The sequence below is a fragment of the Heterocephalus glaber genome, unplaced genomic scaffold (assembly GCF_053883595.1).
Source record: "Heterocephalus glaber isolate CG9 unplaced genomic scaffold, H.glaber_assembly_v1.0 deba00000347, whole genome shotgun sequence".
Classification (NCBI taxonomy): domain Eukaryota; kingdom Metazoa; phylum Chordata; class Mammalia; order Rodentia; family Bathyergidae; genus Heterocephalus; species Heterocephalus glaber.
The window spans coordinates 55603303-55626657 of NW_028258143.1; the positions used below are offsets into that span (position 1 = coordinate 55603303).

Here is a 23355-nt window from a genome sequence, read left to right on the forward strand (position 1 = left end):
CTAAAATGAGAAATGAAGCTAGCAGTATTCTCTTATGACCTTTGGTTGGTGCCTGAGAATAACTGTCTCACTGTGTTTTTACTTAATATGTGCAGTAATAAGGATGTAACACCGGCTCCATTTTAAGTCTAGCTAGTGACAGAAGCATTGTTCAGTCTAATATGTCGCCTTGATGTTTTTGTGTCTCTTTGTCATTAGAGATGTGTAAAGTGATGATTGAGTATCCACACCGATTCCCTGTTTCAGAATCTATGATTAATATATCTTATTTATTTATTTATTTATTTAGGTACCGGGGATCAAACTCAGGACCTTGCACTTGTGAGGCTGGCGCCTGACCACTGAGCTAAATCCCTGGCCCCTGATTAATATATTTTAAAGAAATAAAAGGTTTTCCCCAGGAACCTAAAACTAGTTATTAAAAAGGAGAACTAGGGCCGGGGTTTTAGCCTAGTGGTTCCGCCGCCTGCTGCGCAAGCGCAAGGTCCTGAGTTGTATCCCCGGTACCAAAAAAAAAAAGGAGAACTATACTTTACTCTAAAAATGTCACACCCCAAAATACCTTTTAGTCTAGGCACTAAAGTTTTTTTTTTTTTTTTGGTACCGGGGATCGAACTCGGGTCCTTGAGCTTGCTAGGCAGGCGGCGAAACCACTGAGCTAAATCCCTGGTCCGGCACTAAAGTTTTTTTTGTTGTTGTGTACTTTTGTTTTTTATCTCAGATGACCTATGCTAGTTGTGGTAGTATAGTAGTGACAGATTTATTCCACTTAAGAAACAATATGGCCCAGTACTTACCCAGTTAAAAAATTCTTTTCTTTTTTTGTAAGACTTATAAAGCAGCAGAAGGAAGGAATGCACAACTGGTAACAGAGAAATGTCTTCTAAAGACGTCCGTTGAGTTGTGTTCAGAAGGCCGCCTGTCCTTTGTAATGGGTGCTGTCCTGCGGATGCAGATGAAGGTTTTGTTGGTGCTGTGCACCTCATCCATTCCCCGCGCTGACTGAGCCAGAGCAAAGTGAATCTATTGAAAGACTGCCGGAAGAAGCCCACTGTTAGTGTGAACTCTAGTTGAACTAGGTCTGACAGCAGGTTTCATACTTTAGCATTTGGAGTAGACTTTCTCGCTATTTTGAGACTATTTTCGTTTCATCTCTGATAAATTCATAAAGTATTAGTATTTTGGGCCTGGGATTTAGCTTGGTGGTTTGGCCGCCTGCTGCGCAAGCGCAAGGACCTGGTACCCGACCCCCCCCCCCCAAGTATTAGTATTTATTAAAATTAAGTAGCCATTGCTATTTTGAGAATGTTCTCTTCATCTCTAGTAAGTTCATCAAGTATTAAGTGTTTATTAAAATGAAATTTTAAAATGTGACATTTATATAAAGAAGCTAGTTTTTATAAGCATACTATTTTTTTTCCTTCATGTGTCAGGAACGTATTTTGTATTATAACTCACAAACTAACATACCTTCAAAGATTGATTATCCTTTTAATTCCTAGTATGTTGAATCAAAACTATTTATTAATGCAGTTATGAGCATTATGTTTGTAATGGATATCAAAGATTTAAAATTAGAAAAGGTAAAAAGAAGTCATCTTAGATGTAGTTTACTCTATAGATTGATTCATTGTACTGTACTTTGAAGAGAAATTCCAGTTAAATTTCTTTGAATTTTACCAGTGGTCATGAAACACTGCCCTGGCCCGGTTCATGTAACTTGTGTAGAGTGTTCTTACTGCTATGTAGTGATTTTTCGTGTTAGCTCTGAAAAGAAAACACATTGTGATATATTATACCTAAGTGAGAATTCTAGAAATTGAATCCACCTATTTTTCTTTTGTTGTAAAATTGATTAGTAATCAGTGTTTAAAAGTTTATAATGTGTTAAGTTTATAGTTTAACATACACATCTGACTATAATTTTTAGTTTTATAAAATTTCTATTAATAAAATATGCCGGAGTTTCTTATTAATTTCTACTAGCACAAACTTTAATTTACTGAAAGTATTTTCACACATTTTTTGCCCCCCTCAACAGGTAAAGTACCATTTATTCATGTGGGAAATCAAGTAGTATCAGAACTTGGTCCAATAGTTCAATTCGTTAAAGCCAAGGTAATAAAAAGCATATTGAATTTTTTAATTACAGTTGTTCTTTCATAAGCCATCTATCATTCTTTCACATGTCTTAACATTTACATTGATTGTAACCTGGTTTTCTGAAGTCCTGATACAAACTACTAGAAAATATTTAAAGTATAAGTTGGTATTTTTCTGTAAAAGAAGTAAGTTGATCTTTATAAAATGGTAATTTTCTAACTTGTACTAATGTGAAATTTTGGTCTTAAATGAAAATTTTTAGGTTCTTACAAAGTGTCTAGTTGACTTTTAAACAGAAGATATAGTTATGTTTGGAAATTGAAAGTATTTATTGATTTGAATGAGTTTAGTTTTCATTTATTTAGTCTAGATTTTAACAGATATCTGAAAGCAACCTTCATTAACACTTGAGGATAAGAATATTCTTCCAGACTTTTCTTTTTGTATGTAGAAAAACATAGATCATGCTATTTCGTGTTATTTTGCAACTTACCTTTTAAAATCACTAATATGTTTACAAAATGTTTCATGGTAGTGTCTATAGACATGTAGATAAACAGTACATCATTCTTTTAAGTTGTTGGGTCATGTCCTATTTTATTGGATATATTGTAATTTTATTTACTCAAGTTTTTATTAATGGACATTTAGGTTATGGGCAATTTTTTTGCTATTATGAGTGCCAAAATCAGTTTTCTTGTACATACTACCCTTTTGAATCTCATTAGGTTAAATTCCTAACAGTGGTATTGGGATGTGTTGGACAGTGGTGGCAAACTTATGGCACATGGCTGCAGCAGGCTGTTTGTTATCATTGAAAGCTCTAAAAGGTTCACCATCACTGTAATGTAGGATATTCCTTTTAAAAATTTTACAGCAGATTAGTAAGACTGAACTAAAGGTTATACAATTTTATCTATCCATCCATTATGATAGTATATTAGAATTTTGAAATTAGCCTTTTCCTGTATACTTTCATTGACATTGTTTTTCAGTCTTTGACCACTATTCTGGCATTTCTTTTGCCATTAAGCTTCACCTCTTAAAAAAAGGTTAACTGATCATTCTCTTTTATGCTTTTGTTAAATAATTGAAATATAACATTTATAAAGACAAATACTATAAATATTTGACAGTGAAAGAATATTAAGTATGGTTTTATATAAACTAATTTTGTCATAGGAGGCATTTTGGAAATTAATCCATTGGTCACTTGCATATTATATTACTTTTTAGCTAGATAACTGAAAGTTTTTGTATATTTAATATGCTCTTTTAAATTTTTTTAAATTCCCTTTAGGGCCATTGTCTTAGTGATGGGTTGGATGAAGTCCAAAAAGCAGAAATGAAAGCTTACATGGAATTAGTCAACAATATGTTGTTGACAGCAGAGGTATAATATAAAGGGGTTTGAAATAAAATACAGTCTTTTATAATCTGTATCCTTTCATAAAATATAATCTTTCTTGTGGGCTATTTTAAAGTTGTTGAGAAATGAAAAAATAATCAAGTGATTCTGGGCTAGGATGGTTACCCAAATTATTTGCTCATTATCTTGGAATAAGTTACCTGATATTTTTAGTTCTACTTTTTCTGTTTGTAAGAATGGATATTGTCTACTCATTGTTTTGTTTTGGTCTTTTGAAATTTACTTAAAATAAATTATGTAAGTTTTCTGTAAAATAACTTCAATAATATTTATAGATGCATTGTGTAGATAAGAAATACAAAGTACTACCATTGAATTTAATAATTCTGTACAACAGCATTAGCTAAGAAAAAGCCCCTTGTGTATGTGACTTACAAAGTTGGCTTATAAAAAAATTATTGTGGCAAGAAAGAACTTTATCCTTTTTCTCTTTGGTATTGAAAGTTTCAGTGACTGTTCTTTTGTTCCCAGTTATATCTTCAGTGGTGTGATGAAGCTACAGTAGGGGAGGTGAGTGGTTCTGCGGCATTTATCTTAATTAAAATTTAATGAGAAAACACTCTTGCTCAGAATTGCAAGTCTCTGCTCATAAATGAAACATTGTGGTTTATACCATTAGTGATACAGTTTTTCACTTACTTTAATTTTGCTTGCACATACATTTTAGGGAAGCTATGTGTCATTGTTTGATATAGCTGGTTGTAAAGGACATAAGAGTTTATATATTTTTAAAGGGAATGGTTTAAAATTTTAATTTTTTACATTACAATCTTTATTTTCCTTTTAGATTGCTCTGTTTATATTCTCTGAAAATATATTTCTTTTAGAATTCTATTTGTAAAACTAGGCATTGTTTTTAGGAAGGATCACAGTTCTCATAAAATCTTTTTGCTTTAGATAACTCATGCTAGGTATGGCTCTCCTTACCCTTGGCCTCTGAATCATATTTTGGCCTATCAGAAACAGTGGGAAATCAAACGGAAGATGAGAGCTATTGGATGGGGAAACAAGACTCTGGACCAGGTCAGTTCAGATTGAAATTGACAAAGCCCTCAACTTTTATGCATTAAAAACGGTACTCCTTTAAAAATAATTCAATTAAAAACTAGCAAAGCATTTGCCAGCCTTTTCTTTTTTATGAAGTTTACTATGTTTTATATAAGTCACACGTACTTACTGTCAAATTATATAATGTAGAACATTGCCAGATTTTTTTCTGAAATCCTACCACCTCAAAATTGCCACCCTTAATTATCTGGAGAACATTCTTCTAGATGTCTCTTAAATGGGATCATATTATGCCTGCTACTCTACAACTTGATATTTTCCCATTGAACAATACATTTTGGGCATCTTTTATATCAATAAGTATAGATTTGCAACATAAGGGTTTTTTTAAAAACCTTATTAAATACGTTACTTAGTGTATCTGTTTTTCTTTGGTCATCAAGGTCATGAGTTTGAGCATCATTAAGCTAATTAATGTGTCTTTCCCAAGGCTACACCTAATCCGAGCAGTAGTCTCACTGATGTGTGCCAAAGGGGGATTAAGTAAGTGGATAGGGATAGTGAAAATAAAATCCATCTCCCCTAGTGGGAAACAACTCAGATGGTCTGACTCATGGGGGTTTGGCAGGCATATTTTTTTATATATGTAAAATAATTTGACTGTATGAGTTCAAGAAAACTTTTTTTTTTTTTTTTTTGGTACCAGGGATTGAACTCGGTTCCTTGCGCTTGTGCAGCAGGCGGTGAAACCACTGAGCTAAATCCCCAGTCCCAGGAAAACATTTTTTAGGAAACAATTTTGAGTAGAAAAAAATCTTTCTTGATAGTAATCCTTATCAAGAACTTACATGTATTTAAAGGAAATTTACTCAAAATTTTCTTCCTGTATTTTAAATATGCATAATCTCATTTAAATAGATAATAAAAAGTTAACCAAAGTTTATATACACTAAATTGTTATACACTATGATGCAAGTTAAGTTTTAGGTGCTTTTTACTGTTTTGCCAATTGAAGTCTTTTTCTTTGGGTTCCATTCTTTATCTTAGGTCTTAGAAGACGTTGACCAGTGCTGTCAAGCTCTTTCTCAAAGACTGGGAACACAACCATATTTCTTCAATAAGCAGTAAGGCATTTTATTATTACTATTTAGTTTCTTTTCTGTATTGCTAGATTTCAAATTTTCCTTATCATAAAGGAATTGCTTTCCTGGGAAATATTTTCAGAAAGGCTTATTAATTTCTGTATTCATAAAACATTTATGTAGCACCTTTAGGATGTCAGGCATAGTGCTAGGCCCTGGGGAACTAAGATTTCTAAAATGCAACCCTTGTCCTCAAGACATTTTCTCAAAGGTGGTTATGTAGATCAGTCATTATTATATAATACAATAAAAGTTCTAATAGAGATAGTTCAAGGTGCTATATATAGAACGGCAAAATCTTAAAATTCTAAACTTTTAATGTATGATAAAAATGTGAAAATGCTCTTAATGTAGCCATTGTCTCTATGGGATGATTCCTGGAAAAGTTGGTAAAACTAAACAATAAAGAATATTGGATGGACAGACACTATTTAAACCTATGTATCTTTTAAAAGTTATGAAAACATTTGTAAAGCACAAAAATTAATATAAAGGCTATAGATTAAATGTATGTATATATGTATAAATTGAGTAATTCATGTTTCATTGATAGTGGTTTTCAATTTTGAAAAAAATTGCTAATACAAAGAATGAATTTTCCTTTATTAAAAATATTACAATTTTAATATGTCAAAAGTAGCTACCTATTCTGTGATCCAGTATAAGATGGCTTAAAATAGCATGTTAATTGTAGTGGTTTGGTTAGAAAGTCTTTTACCTCACTTTTTAGTAAAATATTTTTTGATTTTTAGATTGATAATTTTGAAAAGACTTCATTTTCTATTGTTTTTATTTTGAAAAAATTTTTAAATTTTTTATTTTTTCTAGTACCGGGGATCGAATCGAGCACGGGTCCTTGCGCTTGTGCAGCAGGCAGCGAAACCACTGAGCCAAATCCTCGGCCCCTCATTTTTTGTTTTTAAACCTTCATAGGCATTCATCTTCTATAGCTGTGTCAAGTATTTTTTGATAAACATTAATTGTAGTAAAATGACTATGACAACTACTTGGAAATATTTAAACTATATTATTTTGTAACACAAGTAATGCATATTATGTATTATTGATATCAAGATAAATTTAAGACCTGCTGATCTCTGAAGCAGTAAGGTCATAGAGTAGGGAAATGCTAGTAGAAAAGCTTCAACAGTGATGTTCTGATTTCCATTGTTTGGTCCCTAGCACACAGAAATGTGGCCCAATGTTAGTATCATGTGGTTCCTTTTCTTTCTGATATATTGTTAGGAATTCAAAAGCTTAGAAGGGGTGTACTTTGTTGTGTGAAAATGTTTACTAGTTTTGTGTGCTGTCCTTAGGGAAGGCCAAGAGAGTATATAGAACTTACTTTTTTCCTCAGGTAAATTCATTATCATAAGATTAGTAACCAGAGATAATTTGGCCTGTGATTGAGAGGAAATAACAAGGTACTTTTTTCCTTCATAGGTATAATTGTACTTAGACTTACAATAAGAAATTCAAAGTTAGGACAGTCGTAAAACCAAAACCTTGCATTTGAAGAATTAATTAATAGATATTAAAATGTAGGTATTTAAGATAATTTTACCTTACTTGATTGGATAAACATTTCTCCCTATCCCATAATTATGGATTGAAGAATAGAATATATTTAATTTTTAAATTCACTCATTCATTTAATCAATATTAAAATACAAATAAACTACAAATAGGACAGTTAGGAAGAAACAATTTGTATTTTCACTTTTGTTGTGGCAAAATTTTCCTCATTCTTTATCTGTAGCAGGAGTCATTTCTTTGTAAGATGCTGTAATTTGTAAACTGCTACCCTAAGTTAATGTATAAAGATTAGACTCCAAGTTGAAGGCCTTGAATTCTACTCTTGGTTCTAAGATATACTGAACTCAGATAAGTTCCTTTAATTGCCCCACGTGTTCTCCTTTTACCCTCTAAAATTAGCATCAACTTTTGTTCTAGTTTACCTACTGGGGATGTTGACAGAGGAGTCATGAAAGAAACCAAATGGCTTTACTTAAGGAGAAAATGGAAAAAGGATAGTTGAGAGGGATTTACAGCCAAAATAGTGATTAGGAAAAGAGGATAAAGAAGCAAGGGACTTGATTAACAAATTTAAGTGACAGTGCTAAAGATCAGTGATTTGTATATACAGAGAGAATAGATATGTGGATTATTTGTAGTAGGTTAAAGAGATGACAAGTTAGTAATATATTAGAAAAGAAAAAGAGGAAACATCCAGACAAAATTAATGTTTTTGAACTAGATAATACTATAAAGGATATCAGAGAGAAAGAAATATGAAATAATAATGACTAAACAAAGCAAAAAAGATGAGTGCCAGAAAAATTTAAAATGGGAAATATTAGGAAAATATTCACGTTTTACAGTACTATTTTTACTTTCGTATTTAAATGAAAGAATAGATAACCAACAGAAATGTGGAAAATGATAATGCAAGATAAAGCAACAAATTTCTCAGGCCTTAAAAAATATATTTATCATCCTGGAATATTTTTCTAATAAAAATTCTATAAAGATAAATGTGACAATATATTTGAAATATCTTAGAGCTCTGGGGAGAATTGCTGTCTATATCCAAATTGTAATCTACCAACTATTTTGTAAGTATAGGAATGGAAAGTTACATTTTCTCTTCACTTAGCATAGCAAGGTAATTAAAATGGGAGGTACATGAATATCTTGGCTTGATTAAACAATTCAGTAGAAATAGTGAATAAAGTGTAGTTTTTGGGTCCTTGTCTTTTAGATGAGCTGCAGCTATTTTAAAGTTAAGTTTATTCAGGTATAATTTACATATGGTAAAATTGACACTTTGTGAATATAATTCTGTGAACTTTAACAGTGACACAGAACTGTGTACCCATCATAAGTATACTTTTTAAAAAGAAGGAATTGGTAATATCTGTATGTCAGTTAAGATAAGGAGTTGCTAGAATTTATAAGGATTATAAGAAATGTGCTTTAAAAATTGTGTGTCCATCGATTCATTTCTGTTGTATTCTTTGTCATAGACATTCTAAAGTGATTTGACACAAAGTTGCTATCTTTGTATAAAATCAGTTCAGTTTTTGTATGCTCGCATCCATATATAACTCAGCACTTTCAGAGTGATATGGGTGTATGTTTGCATCAGTTCGTGTTTTGACCACTTCATGGGAACTTCTGAACCACCAATTTGAGCATACATTTATACCTGAATTCAGTCCCAGCCTTTGTTTACTGATAAATGCCCAGCTACACTGCTGGAAGTTGCATTGGGGGAATCTTTTTATGGTTTTTAGCCTCTGATTTGAGAAGCAAAGTGTAATTACCACAGAACAAGAACTAGGAAGTTCTAATTTAATTTAATTTAATTTAATTTAATTTAATTTTATTTTATTTTATTTTATTTTTTTGCACTGGGGATTGCACTGAGCTACAGCCCCATCCCACCCCTTTTATTTTTATTTCATTTTGAGACAGGCTTTTGCTAAGTCACTAAATTCCCAAACTGTTCTTGAACTTGTGTTCCTCCTGCCTCAGCCTCCCAGAGGGGGATTACAAGTGTGGCTGTCCACACCTGGCTGAGATTTGATATATTGTACCGTTTTTTTTTTTTGGTACCGGGATCAAACTCGGGTCCTTCCGCTTTCGAGGCAGCCGGCGGAACCGCTGAGCTAAATCCCCGGCCCTATATACTATACCTTTTAAGGAAGATTGTTAAAGGATGTGGAAGAGTTAGTGTTCTTATTACTTTCACAAAGTGCCTCAACTCTGCATTTATTCTTTCTACATCCTTGTTTCTTTACAGGGATCTGTTTATTTTTGATTACTCATCCGTGATGAAAGATTATGGTATTAGTGAGTCCAAGGACACTTGTGATTTTTAAAACTATCCTATTGACTACTCTCTTAAACATGGGCATAGATTGTACATCTTACTTTAATGAATACTTTATGAATGTGTCAAAAGAGGGAAGGCTTTGAAAGAATGTAAGTAATTACTACTGAAAAAATAAAATATCCTATATTCCTTAGGCAGGATGGTTTCCTTTCGATTTCGTTCATTTTTTTTCAGAAGATGCTAATTTAGATCCTTAGATTCTGGGGATACAAAGATATATGCAGTGTTATTTTTTAAAGAAGCTGGAGTGTAGTGAGAAACCGTTAAGTAAAGCAGTTATAGGGTGCAATGAGAACTGCTTCACCTTCTTACTGAATTCAGTCCAATATTGAGAAGCTACCTGGTGCCAGGCATTGTTCTAGGCATTGGCAATATAGCAGGAAAAAAGTAGACAATATCCTTTCTCTCATAGAACCTATATTCTGGTAAAGAAGATGTATAATAAATATTAGATACTACTAAATGCTACCTGGAAAATTAAAATAGGATCACAGGAGATAGTAAGTGACTGTGTGTCCACTGTAATTTGAATGGTCAGGTGAAGATTTAAAATGTGACATTTGAGTGTTACTCTGAAAAATAAGGAGCCTGTAATATGAAGTCAAGTGAAGAGTAGTCTAGCAAGAGGGCCCTAAGATTGGTTCGGAGTTTGTTACGTCCAATTGAGAAAAGCCAGGCCAGTTTTGGTTATTTGTTGAGAATGGTAGAGGACACTGAAGAGGTAGGCAGGAGTGAGATCATCAAGATCCTATATGGTTCGGGTAGGGAGTTTGGCATTTTAGTGAACTTGGAATGGAAATCCATTGGAATATTTTATGGTTGTAGTGGTATAATACAGTGACATTGAAAAAGAAGAGGCATTTTGGTTACTGTGTGGGGAATGAGCAGAGCAGAAGTCACATTAGGAGGGTGTCTAGGTGGAGATAATAGCTTAGACTAGGAGATGATAATGGAGAGGTAAATGATCACACTGAGAACAGATTTTGAAAGTAGTATCTCACCAGACTTGCTAATGGATATGGGAAGTAAGAGGACTCAGGCAACTCCATGAGATCATGTATCAGTAATCATCAAGGTCACATAGCTAGTAAATGGCAGAATTGGGATTCAGATTTATACATGACTAACCTCGGAATCTATTCTGCCAAGCCAAATTACCGCAACATATTTAACTAATTAGTTGTTTATTCATTTAGTAGTAAACATAGGGCCTCTTACATGCTAGGCAAGTGCTCTACCACTGAGCTACATCCCTAGCTATTGCAACATACTTTTGTGTTTAGGAGGGCTAGTGCATGTATTCTCAAAAACTTATCATATGGGACTGACAGTGACAATTAATTCATAATTATTGTGGAATTTTCTCCTTTTGGTATTACATTAGTAATTATTTTAATATAATGTAGATAGTGATGGTCCCATACCATCACTTCTGGGGTAAATTAAATTTTGTTGCAATATATAATTAAAGAAAGAAAAAAGCCCTAGAAAAATTTATATTGAGGCTATCTTTATGATTGTCTCCTGAAAAAATCAAGTTGCTTTGAAAATGGTATGGTTATATCATGTTGTGGGTACATGATTAGATAATTGGCTATCATTATATTTTGGCCCAGCACCATAGTGAAATCTTCTGTCAGAATGGTTTGACAGCATTTTTTAATAACTCTGTTAAAACATTTAGTAAATTATATTGTGGGTATTTTTTTTTGTCACTGTCTTAAGAGTATCTTTCTTGTTTTTATATCTCTAGCATCTGGCAGCTTTGGGCACACTGAAGACCTACTGTATTTTTTGGATGACTCAAATAATAAAATATAATCTGTATTCTACCTGTATATTTTAAAAACAACATTTAAGTAATAATATTACTTCAAAAAGTCACTGCTTGTAATTCTAGTGGCTTGGGAGCCTGAGGTAGTAGAAAAACAAACTCCGTTTTAAAAAGTAAAGAGTAGGGGGCCAGGGATTTAGCTCAGAGGTTTCGCCACCTGCTGCACAAGCACAAGGACCCAAATTCAATACCCAGTACCAAAAAAAAAAAAAAAAAAAGAGGTCTGGGATGTAGCTCAGTTTGAAGGCGCTGTACTCAGTCCCCAGTGTCATAAAACAAACAAACAGGCAAACAAACAAGTCACAAACCTAGCAAATCATAGTTTAGTTTTTTTCATGTTTTATAACAGAAATTCTCAGTTAAAAATGGAATAAATTTTATTGTGGTAGGACTTCTTTTATGATTTTTTTCTTTTATTTTTTCTTTATTTATTTTTTTCATATTTAATTCTTTTATTGGTACATTTTAGGTATACAGTATAATTACATTTCTCATTGGGAACTTGTACCTTTACATAATGCATCTTGGTTCTTATTTTTTCCCCATTCCTAGCCCTTCCTTCACCCCCTCCACCCTTCCCTGTTTACAACGACTTTATTTCCATTTTTTCCATTTCTCATCATTTTTCCTTTCCCTTCTTTCCTTTCCCCTGCCTCTCCCACTACCCCTACCCCTTTGGACCTTTTCTTCCTATTTTGCATTAATTATTCATTCTAATCATTGGTACATTTTAGGTATACAATATAATGACATTCATCGTTGGAAATTTGCACCTTTACATAATCTCTCTTGGTTCTTATTTTTCACCCTTGCCCAACCCTCCCTTCAACCCCTCCATTCCTCCCTATTTACAAAGATTTTGTTCCTATTTTTCCATTTTCTCATATTAATTCCATACCCTTCTTTCCTTTCCCCTAGCCCTCCCACTTCCTTCCCCTTTGCCTCTTTTCTTCCTATTTCACATTACCTATTATACATTTTAGTCCTTATTTACACCTTCAGTTTCTCACACCAGAGAAACTATTCAGTATTTATACATGTGTGTCCTATTTACTTCACTTAAGAGTATCACCTCAATGTGCATCCACTTAGCTATAAATGTCTCTAATTTCTCATTTTTTATGGCTGAGTAGTATTCCATTTTATAAAAAAAACCACATTTTCTTGATCCAGTCTCCAGTTGATGGGCATTTGGGCTGTTTCCAAGTTTTAGCTATCACAAACTGTGCTGCTATGAACATGGGCGCACATATATCACTGTGGTATGATTCTTTTAATTCTTTGGGGAAGATCCCCAGCAGTGGAATAGCTGGGTCAAATGGGACTTCCAGTCCTAGTTCTTTGAGGTATCTCCATACTGATTTCCACAGTGGTTGCACCAGTCTACACTCCCACCAGCAGTGGAGCAGGGTTCCTCTTTCCCCACAGCCCGGACAGCATTTGTTATTGGTTGATTTCATGATAGCAGCCATTCTTTCTGGTGTGAGGTGGAATCTCAGCATTGTTTTCATTTGCATCTCTTGAATGACCAGTGATGTTGAACATTTTTTCATGTGTTTATTTGCTCTTTCTACTTCCTTGTCTGAGAAATGTCTGTTCATTTCAGATGCCCATTTTCAGATTGGGTCTTTAAATTTGGGAGGTCTGATCTTTTTAAGTTCTTTATAGATTTGAGATAGTAGGCCTTTGTTTGAGGAAAAGCAGGTGAAGATTTTTTCCCACATTGTGGGTTGTTTCTTCACACTGCTGGTGGTTTCTCTTGCTGTGCAGAAGCTTTTTAATAAGAAGAGATCCCACTTGTTGATTGTGCTAGTGCACGGGCAACTGAGGTTTTGTTCATAAAATCTTTTCCTACACCAGTGTCTTCAAGAGTTCTACCTAACCTGTGTTCTAACTGGTTCAGTGTTTCTATTTTAATATTTAGATCTTTAATCCATTTTGACTTTAGTTTAGTGCATGGTGAGAGATATAGGTCTAGTTTTAATCTTTGGCAAGTTGAAACCCAGTTTTTCCAGTACCATTTATTAAAGAGGCTATCTTTCCTCCAGTGAGGGTGTTTGGCTCCTTTATCAAAGATGAGATGGCTGAGTGTGTCTGGCGTTGTTTCTGCACCTTCTAATCTGTTCCACTGGTCCTCAGGTCTGTTTCTTTGCCAGTACCATGCTGTTTTTATCACAGTAGCTTTGTAGTATAGTTGCAAGTTGGGGATTGTGATACCCCCTGCCATGTCTCTGTTACCTAGAATTGCTTTTGCTATTCTGGGTGTCTTCTTGTTCCAAATGAATTTTTGGATTGTTTTCTCAAGGTCCATGAAGTATGCTGCTGGGATCTCAATTGGAATTGCATTAAATCTATATCGCAGTTTTGGAAGTATGGCCATTTTCACTATATTAATCCTTCCTACCCAGGAGCAGCAGATGTCTGTCCATTTTCTGATATCCTCTTCAATCTCTCTTTTCAGAGTGCTATAATTTTCAGAGAAGAGGTCTTTGATTTCTTTTGTTAGGTTGATTCCTAGGTATTTCAGTTTTTTGGATGCTATTGTGAAAGGAATTATTTGCCCCATTTCTCTCTCAGTGAGTCTGTCATTGGTGTAGAGGAAAGCTATTGATTTTTGTGTGTTGACCTTGTAACCAGCTACTTGACTGAATTTGGTGTTTTTTTTTTTTTTTTTGGTACCGGAGATCGAACTTGGGTCCTTGCGCTTGTGCAGCAGGTGGCAAAACCACTGAGCTAAATCCCCAGCCCCTGAATTTGGTTATTAAGTCTAGAAGACTTTTGGTGGAGTTCTTGGGGTCTTCTATATAGAGTATCATGTCATCTGCAAATAATGACAATTTGACTTCTTCATTTCCTATCTTTATTCCTTTATTTCATTCTCTTGTCTAATTGCCATGGCTAATGTTTCCAGAACTATATTGAACAAGAGTGGTGATAGTGGACATCCTTGTCTTGTTCCTGATTTGAGTGTGAAAGATTTCAATTTTTGACCATTTAGTATGATATTGGCTGTTGGTGTTTCAGAGATGGCCTTTATCAGTTTGAGGTAGAGACCATCTATTCCAATTTTTTGTGGGTTTTTATCATAAATGCGTGTTGGATTTTGTCAAATGCTTTCTTTGCTTCTATGGAGATAATCATATGGTTTTTGTCCTTGGCTCTATTGATATAGTGTATTACATTGATTGATTTGTGTGTGTTGAACCAACCCTGCATCCCTGGGATGAATCCCACTTGATCAGGGTGTATGATCTTCTTGATGATCTTCTGCATTCTATTTGCCAGTATCTTTTTAAGGATTTTCGTATCCTATGTTCATTAGTGAGATTGGCCTATAGTTCTCCTTTTCAGTTGGGTCTCTCTCTGCTTTGGGGATCAAGGTGATGCTTGCTTCCAGGAATGAATTTGGGAGTATTGCTTCCCTTTCAATTTCATTGAAGAGTTTAAAGAGTACTGGCAGTATTTCCTCTCTAAATGTCTTGTAGAATTTAGAAGTGAAGCCATCAGGGCCCGGGCTTTTCTTAGTTGTTAAGTTTTTAAATTACGTTTTCAATTTCATTGGTTGATATTGGGTTGTTTAGTATTTTTAGGTCTTCTTCATTCAACTTTGGTAATTCATATGTATCTAGGAATCTGTCCATTTCTTCTGTGTTTTCCATCTTATTGTAGTAGGAAGTAGGTATTGAGGATCCTCTGGATTTCTGCTGGGTCTGTTGTCATTTCACACTTTTCATTCCTAATTGCATGGATTTGGGCCTTTTCTTTCCTTTTTCTGACAAGGTTGGCTTAGGGTTTGTCAATTTTGTTGATTCTTTCGAAGAACCAACTCTTGGCTTCATTGATTTTTTTTGTATCATTCTCTCAATCTCCATTGCATTGATTTCTCCTCTGATCTTTATAATTTCCTCCCTTGTATGAGCCCTGGGTTGTCCTGTTCTTCTTTTTCTAGAAGCTTGAGGTTCAGCATCAGGTTGTTTAATTGGGCTCATTCTGTTTTCCTAATATGTGTATTCAGTGCTATGGATGTCCCTCATAAGACTGCTTTCATTGTGTCCCATAGATTCTGATATGTTGTATTGTCATTGTCATTTAATTGAAGGAACTGTCTGATTTCTTCTTTAATTTCCTCTATGACCCATTGGTTATTCAGAAGTGTGTTGTTCAATTTCCATGTGTTTATGAAATTTTTTGAGTTTCTTTTGCTATGGATCTCCAGTTTCATCACACTATGGTCTGACAATGTACAGGGGATAACTTCATTTCCTTTGTGCTTACTTAAACATGTTCTATATGTGAGTATGTGGTCTGTTTTGGAGAATGACCCATGTGCAGCTGAGAAGAATGTGTATTCTGATTTTGTGGTGTGGAAGACTCTGTAAACATCTGTTAAGTTCATTTGTTCAAGAGTTCGATTGAGTTCTAGTATTTCATTACTTATTTTTTATGTAGTTGATCTATCTATTTGTGACAGTGGGGTGTTGAGGTCCCCCACTACAATTGTATTAGTGCATATATGACTTTTCATGTCCGTTCGTATTTGTTTTGTATAGTTTTGTGCACTAGTGTTTGGTGCATATTTATGATTGTTGTCTCTTCCTCTTGGATTCTTTACAAGGATGTAGTGTCCTTCTTCATCTCTCTTAATCAGTGTTGGTTTGAAGTCTACTTGATCTGCAAAGAGGATAGCTACTCCTGCTTTTTTTCGGGTTCCTGTCGCATGCAGTATTGTTTTCCACCCTTTAACTTTCAGTCTATGAGTTTCCTTTTGAATTAAGTGTGTTTCTTGTATGCAGCATATTGTTGGATTTTGCCTCTTGATCCATTCTGCCAGTCTATTTCTTTTGATTGGTGAATTGAGACCATTAATGTTGATGGTTATAACTGAAACGTATTGACTTGTCATTGCCATGATTTTTTCTTTTTGTTGGGTTCTCCCCCTTTCCATTTAATTTCTTGTCATGCCAGATGGGTTCATTCTGCTTTTCTTCCTGGGGTTCTGATCCTCAATGTCTGTTCCTAGGATATTGTGTAAAATCCTTTGGAGTGCTGGTTTGGTATTCACAAAGTTCCTAAGGTGCTCTTTGTCATGAAAGTATCTTATTTCTCCATCCATTTTGAAAGATAGTTTTGCAGGGTACATCAATGTGGGTTGGAGGCTGTTTTCTTTTAGGGCTTGGAATATGTCACTCCAAGCTCTTCTTGCCTTGATGGTTTGTGTTGAGAAGTCTGCTGTGATTCTGATGGGCTTTCCTTTGTATGTGATTTGTTTCTTTCCTCTGACTGCTTGTAGAACTTTGTTCTTCTGTTGAGTTTCTGGAATCTTAACAATTATATGCCTAGGTGCAGATTTTTTTTGATCAAGGCTATTTGGAGTCCTGTATGCCTCACTTATGTGTATGTCAAGTTCTTTTCCCCTGCTTAGGAAGTTTTCTGCCATTACTTCTGTGAAGAGTGTTTTTATGTCATCTGCACTCTCTCCTGTTTCTTCATTGACTCCAGTCAGTCTTATGTTACTCTTCTTTGCATCATGTAGCAGCTGCTGGATTGATTTCTTGTGTTCCCTTATAATTCTGAAACAATTTTTCTTTTCCTGATCATTAATTGCAATCTTATTTTCTATATCTGGAATTCTGTCCTCACATTGGCTCATTCTGCTGTGTAGACTTTCAATGGAGTTTTTCATCTCCTGGAAATCTATTTGCATCTGTTTTATGGATTCCATTTGTTTCTTATGTTGGGATTCCATCATGTTCCTCAGCTCCTCTCTAGATTTCTTAATCATGTCTTGCACTAGGAGCACAGTTTCTCCTGTTATCTGAGATATTATTTCTGATTTCTTTTTTTCCAGATCCCCTTTTGTTGCCAGTTCAGTGGGTCCAGGTGGTTGAGTATCAGAGTGTTCCATCTCATTTCCCTTTGGGGTTGCTGTAGGTGATCTGGAAGTCTGGTTTTGAGACTTATTTATGTGTTTTCTCATTTCGACTGCGGAGGCAGGGTGGTTGCTCTTGGCATCCACGCAGCTCATGTCCTCTGAGCTGGGAGAGGTGGGCCAGGGCCCGGGTGCAGCGGTAGGGACAGTGGCCCGCAAGCCCCTTCCTCTGGTCCAGGAGCAGTGGGACAGTGGCTCAGAAGCCCCTACCTCTGGGCAGGAATTCTTTAAATGCTGAGAACTTGATTAGCTTCAGTACAGTGGTCTGGTGGTCCAGTGTCCTCTGTGTCTTTGTAGTGTGGAACTAGGTGGCTGTACAGAGAAGAGGCCACAGGAGCTGGCAGGGGGGTGGTCCAGTGGATTGCTGCCGGGGCGTGGGCTGATTCAGTGTTTTCAGCCCGACTGGCGACTTCGGGACCATGTCCGCAGACCTGCCTGTCTGCAACAGGCTGATTCAGTGTTTTCAGCACAACTGGAGACCTTAGCACTGGGTCCGCAGACTTACCTGTCTACAGTGGGCTGATTCGGTGTTTTCAGCGTGACTCAATTTTTTTCTTTTAAATTGAATATAATGTTTAAAAAATAGTATATTTCCTGCCTTAAAAGTTAATTGTTACTCATATTACTCTTGTTTTTACTTTTGTTTTAGGCCTACTGAACTTGATGCATTGGTATTTGGCCATCTCTACACCATTCTCACCACACAGTTGACCAATGATGAACTTTCTGAGAAGGTGAAAAACTATAGCAACCTCCTTGCTTTCTGTAGAAGAATCGAACAGCACTATTTTGAAGAGCGTGGTAAAGGCAGGTTGTCTTAGAGTTGTATGTTAATTTAGCTATTATTTTTTAAAAATTCTAACTTTTGAAATATGTGTTACTTGAATGTTAGATACTGGTATCAAAATTTAAAACCAAAAACACTTTCTTTGAAACCTCCACAAAAAGTATATAATGTATTCTATTCATGTTCTTTATACTGTTATTTGTGTATACATTATTTCATTATTATTTCATTTGATATATTGTACTCTATATCCTGAAATTTTTGTTTCCTTATAAGCTTATAAAAATAAAGCTTGAAGAATTGCAATGTTGTTATATTTACTTTCTTTTGATCTTTCTGAGAACTACTCACCACCTGTTTTATACATACAGAATTAAACAGTGTCTTTTTTAAGGCAAGTAACTTGTGTTACATTCTCTCAGATCACTTTGCTGGCTCCACTGTAAAACTGATCGAGGGAAAAATATTTTTATTAAATAGGCATGTAGAGAAATGGATGACTAAGGCAAGGCAGTTATTGGGTAGCATATTCTGTACATCTTAAGTTGGTTGCTGATTGTTGTTTAGGTCTTCTATATTTTTATTGAGTTTTCTTCCTCCTGGCCTTCATTTCTAAGACAGGAATGTTGAAGTTTGGGTTTTTCTCCTGCAACTTTTATGAATTTGCATCTCTTGTTAGGTATATAAACATTTAGGGAAGATCATTTTTTTCTCAGAAAATTTATCCTTTTATTGATATATACTATCCTTTATCCCTGATAATTCTTGTTCAAAAATTGCTTATCTGATTTTAACTTATTCTAGTTGATTTAGTTATGTCTGAATAGAGCTCCCAATTATACTATTTATCCCGTTGCCATATACACATAAGATTGTTTCTGGTTATCCTATTACATTGGCAGTTTTAGTTTGTGTCAAACTCAAATTATCATCATTCTTGTATTGTATATCATGTTTTGATATCTGATAAGTCCCCCCATCTTCTTATTTTCCTTTAGGAATTGAAGTTGGGACATTGCACTTCCATGTAAAAATTTAGAATCCATATGATTTTGGATAGTTTCTATTGCTGTGTCTTCACATTCACTTAGCTTTTCTTTGGCAGTATCTTATCTGCCATTGATCCCATTTGTAACTATAATTATAATGTCTTTATGTCCGTTCTGGGTTGTGTTTTTTTCTTTGACATTTGAGTCAGTTCTGGCTTTATTTATTCTCTGAACTTTCTTATTACAAGTTACATTTTTCTGATTCTTTGCATACCTGGCAATTTTTAAAATGCTAAATAGCAGAAATTTTTTTTCTTTTGAGTGGCTGAATATTTTTCTATTCCTGTGAATATTCTTGAGCTTTCTTTGGGGATACAGTTCAATTTCTAGAAAACACTGTCCTTTTTGTGTCTTGTTATTAAGATTGTAATAACAGAGCTAGGGGTGGTTGCAGAACAAGGGGCTCATTATTTTATCTTCTGAGACAGGACCCTTCTAAACATTCTAACAGCCTGTCAAATTATGAGATTTTGTCTTCTCACTGGTGGAACTAGGCATTGTTCTTGCACTAAGTGATCTCTCAGCACTGTTCTGTCCTGTGAACTCGAAATGTCTTTGTCTCCTTGGACTCTTCTTTGAATCGCCTCAACTTTGGGAGGCTTTCAGGCTCTATTTGGACTCCCCTTCCCTTGCCCTTGTCCTGATGGGATGGTTCATCTACTGTGTCAACTTGACAGCATAAAGAGCCAGATGGGTTATAAAACTTTTCTGGGGTGTGTCTGTGAGGGTTCCCAAAGAGATTGTATTTGAATTATAGCTTAAGGAAAGAAAATCCTTTCTGGACAGTGTGGGCGGGCACCATCCAGTCCACTGAATAGAAGAAGAAGGTGGAGGGAGACCTGAATTAGCTCTCTCTTCTGGAGCAAGGACATCTGTCATCTCCTGCCTGCAGACACAAGACCTTTAGGTTCTTATGCCTTCAGGGTCCAGGGATTTACACCTGCACAAGAGACTAGAGATTTTATTGTACTTTGTTGATTGTATTATATCATATTAAGAGATTAAAACATGTTCAAGATCACATTACCAATTTACATTCCCCTGAATCTGTGTCATCATGAAATTCTTAATTACTTGTGGTACACACCTGTCATCCCAGTATTGTAGGAGGCTGAGGCAGGAGAATCAAAGTTTGAACCCAGCCTGGGCAACTTAGTGATTTAGCCAGACCCTGTCTTAAAAAAAAAAAGGTTGGGGATGTGGCTCAGTGCAGAGTCCCTGAGTTCAATTCCCAGTACCAGTAACAAACAAAATGAACAAACAAACCAACTTCATTGTTTTTTGATTTTGTGTTATTTGTAATCCTTGTTTTTGTCCATTGTCAATCAGATTCTTTCTTTTCCTTATTGATTTTTATTGAATTACATGTGATATTTGTTGTCATAAATGAACTCATTGTTTTCTTAGGTGTTGTGGATATTTGCTCTCAGATTGCCATTTGCCTTTTTACTTTTTCTAGAAATGGATTTAAATGTTTTTAATGAATTGAAATATTTTAGTAATGGTTTGAACCTTAAATATCCCCCAAAGGCTCATACATTGAAGGCTTGGTCCCCAGCTGATGACGCTTGTGGCAGGTAGTCGAACCTCTAGAGGTAGGACTTAGTAGAAGGGAAGCTGGGTCCTTGAGAGTGTGCCCTTGTGCCCTTGAAGGGGATGTTGGGATCCTGGCTCCTTCATTCTTTTTTTCTTTTTGGTGTGTCCTAGCTGCTGTGAGATGAGCAGCTTTATTCTGCCATGTACTCCCCTTGCCCAAAGATGTTCTGCCTTGCTGTGGGCCCAAATAGTGGAGGCAAGTGACCCTGAGCCAAAATGTCTTTCCTCCTTTTAAGTTGATTATTTCAGTTATTTTATCACAGTGACAAAAAGCTGACCAACACAGTCAATCTTTCCCATTTTGGTTTTCTGATTTGCATGCTTGTTTCAGTCTCTGGAAATCATCAAGAGGAAAAAAATGAGGGAGTTAAAGGCTTTATTATTTTTTTGTATGCTTGTTTATTTATTTATCTATACAAATGGTTAGCCAGTTACCCAAAGATTATTTTATGAGTTTACTGAGTAGAAATTCTAAATTTATCATATTAAAAATTATAAGTTGAAATTTTGTCCAGAAATGTTGCAATAGCTTTTGTTATAAAAATTTATATTATTTCTTGTTACATGGATTATTGATTTTCAAATAATTATAAAGCAATTGAATGTACTCAGTAGTGAAATTACATCAAGATTAAAAAAAATTTCCAATGAATTAGAAACTATTCCAGGGTAATCTTATGGTTTGAATCTTACTATTAAATCCAGTTATAGTTACAGTGACTAATTTTATTATCAATTTATTGATGAATCTAGTAGCTAGAAAGCTAGAAACATGTTTATACTATGATCATTAATCTCTATGAAATTCTAAAACTTCGTTTAGCTTATGTGCTATTTAAACTAAAGATATGTACTATTCATTTTATCTTTGCCTACTTACTGATGAAAGTGTGTTGGAGAAAAACAATACTGATTCCAATTTGAAAAATGCTTCTCCCTTCAGACTCTTATCTTCACCTATTAGTGATAGTCAAGACAGTTTCTTAAAATACAGTGAAGGAAAGAAACTAACAAACCCTTTGTATTTACTAAATATTGTGAAAAATTTACAAAATATGTCAAATTACTAGAATGTTGTTAGGTGATGGGTTAATTTGTGCAGACTATTGAGTTCAATGTCCCAAGCTTAGTGTTATTAGACATCATTTAGTACTTTTCTGGTTTTCAAACCCAAATATTTAATATATGAAATTTCAGTGATAACTGCATTGAAATGTGTAAGTTCTTGAGAAGAGAACATATTTAAATCTCTCGGTTCTGAAATAACTTGTATATTTGTTAATGGTGAGCATTTAATTATTTTTTTGGTTTAACATACACTCAAAAGAAGTACCATTCATGGTAGGTACAAAGTTGTTTCTCAAGGGTTAATTCATTATTTTTCACTACCTAGGGTTTAAGACTAAACTTAACAGAAGTTATTTTAAAGATAATAATGTCCTAAAAAGTGATAACTTAGATCTGATATACTAATTCTGTGATTTTTTTTCTTTAAATTAGAAATACTGGTTTACTGTGTTTAATGCAATACACTCTTACTAGTGTATGTTTCACTTTCATAAAATGAGAGGTAATTACAGTAAAACATTAAGGATATTTTTATTTTTGGCATTTTGTTGTATGCATTTAATTTGCACTTCTGGTGTGTTTGCTTTTTTGTGTTGGAACAGCAGGTTGTGTCCTTAAGGATATTATTGAAAACTTGTACTACAGATAGAGAAACTGAAAGGCAAAATGGAAATGCTGTGAAGAAAAAACACATAAAAATCTTACTGACCACATATGGAATCTCAAAATGAGAAAACAAAGCTAGTAATGAAATTAAGGCAATTAATGAAATTTTAAAAATATCTAGACTTTTAAATAGGAAAGATTATTCTTTCCTATTACAGGTGTTTAATATGATAAGTAGTTGGTGTTTTAAGTAGAGTGGAATGTTAACAATCTAAGATACTACTAAATATAGTACCATTATATGTAAATAGTAACAAGACATTACTTATGTAATATAGATCCACCGTTTCATTTATTAGCAGTCATTAGACTGTATGATGTTAAAAAAATTTTTTTCCAACTGATTAGATTTTCATTATCTGTTTCTTGCTGCTCACTGGACAGCACAAGAAGCATTACTGTAGCAAGTTCTTGAGTACTTATGTAGTCTTTCTCTCTAAGTATCGTATTTTTAGTTCACCTCTAGGCTAATACTCTTTTTTTTTTTTTGATACTGGGGATCAAACTCAGGTCCTTGCACTTGCGAGGCAGGAGGCAGAACCACTGAGCTAAATCCCCATCCCCCAGGCTAATACTCTTGAGAGTTAAGTTCTAATCAAGTTTTATATATTCATTCCCCAAAGTGCTTATTTCATTCACTCAGTGGACTGTGGAAGCTAAGGACTCTGGATAAAGAAATGGCAGACTAACTTCCTGACCCTTATCTCCAGGAGCTTTCATGTCAAGTATATGGTAGGCGGTCCACAAATAATTACTGAGTGAATTTAGACCGTGAAAAATCCCTGAATGGGCCAGGGATTTAGCTCAGCGGTTCCGCTGCCTGCCTCGGAAGCTCAAGGTCCTGAG

General features: G+C 34.7%; 1 protein-coding gene across 3 annotated transcripts in view; it reads left to right on the top strand.

The window, feature by feature from the left end:
- Positions 1-18436, top strand: part of Mtx2 (metaxin 2) — a 60782-nt gene extending 42346 nt beyond the window's left edge. For all 3 annotated transcript variants that reach the window (XM_087200723.1, XM_004857731.3, XM_087200718.1), the window contains 6 exons: positions 2042-2118; positions 3404-3496; positions 4004-4042; positions 4430-4555; positions 5588-5664; positions 17993-18436. In XM_087200723.1, coding sequence (XP_087056849.1) covers positions 2042-2118; positions 3404-3496; positions 4004-4042; positions 4430-4555; positions 5588-5664; positions 17993-18164 — 584 coding nt within the window. In that variant the 3' untranslated portion in view covers positions 18165-18436. The remainder of the gene's footprint in view (positions 1-2041; positions 2119-3403; positions 3497-4003; positions 4043-4429; positions 4556-5587; positions 5665-17992) is intronic.
- Positions 18437-23355: the final 4919 nt, after the last annotated feature.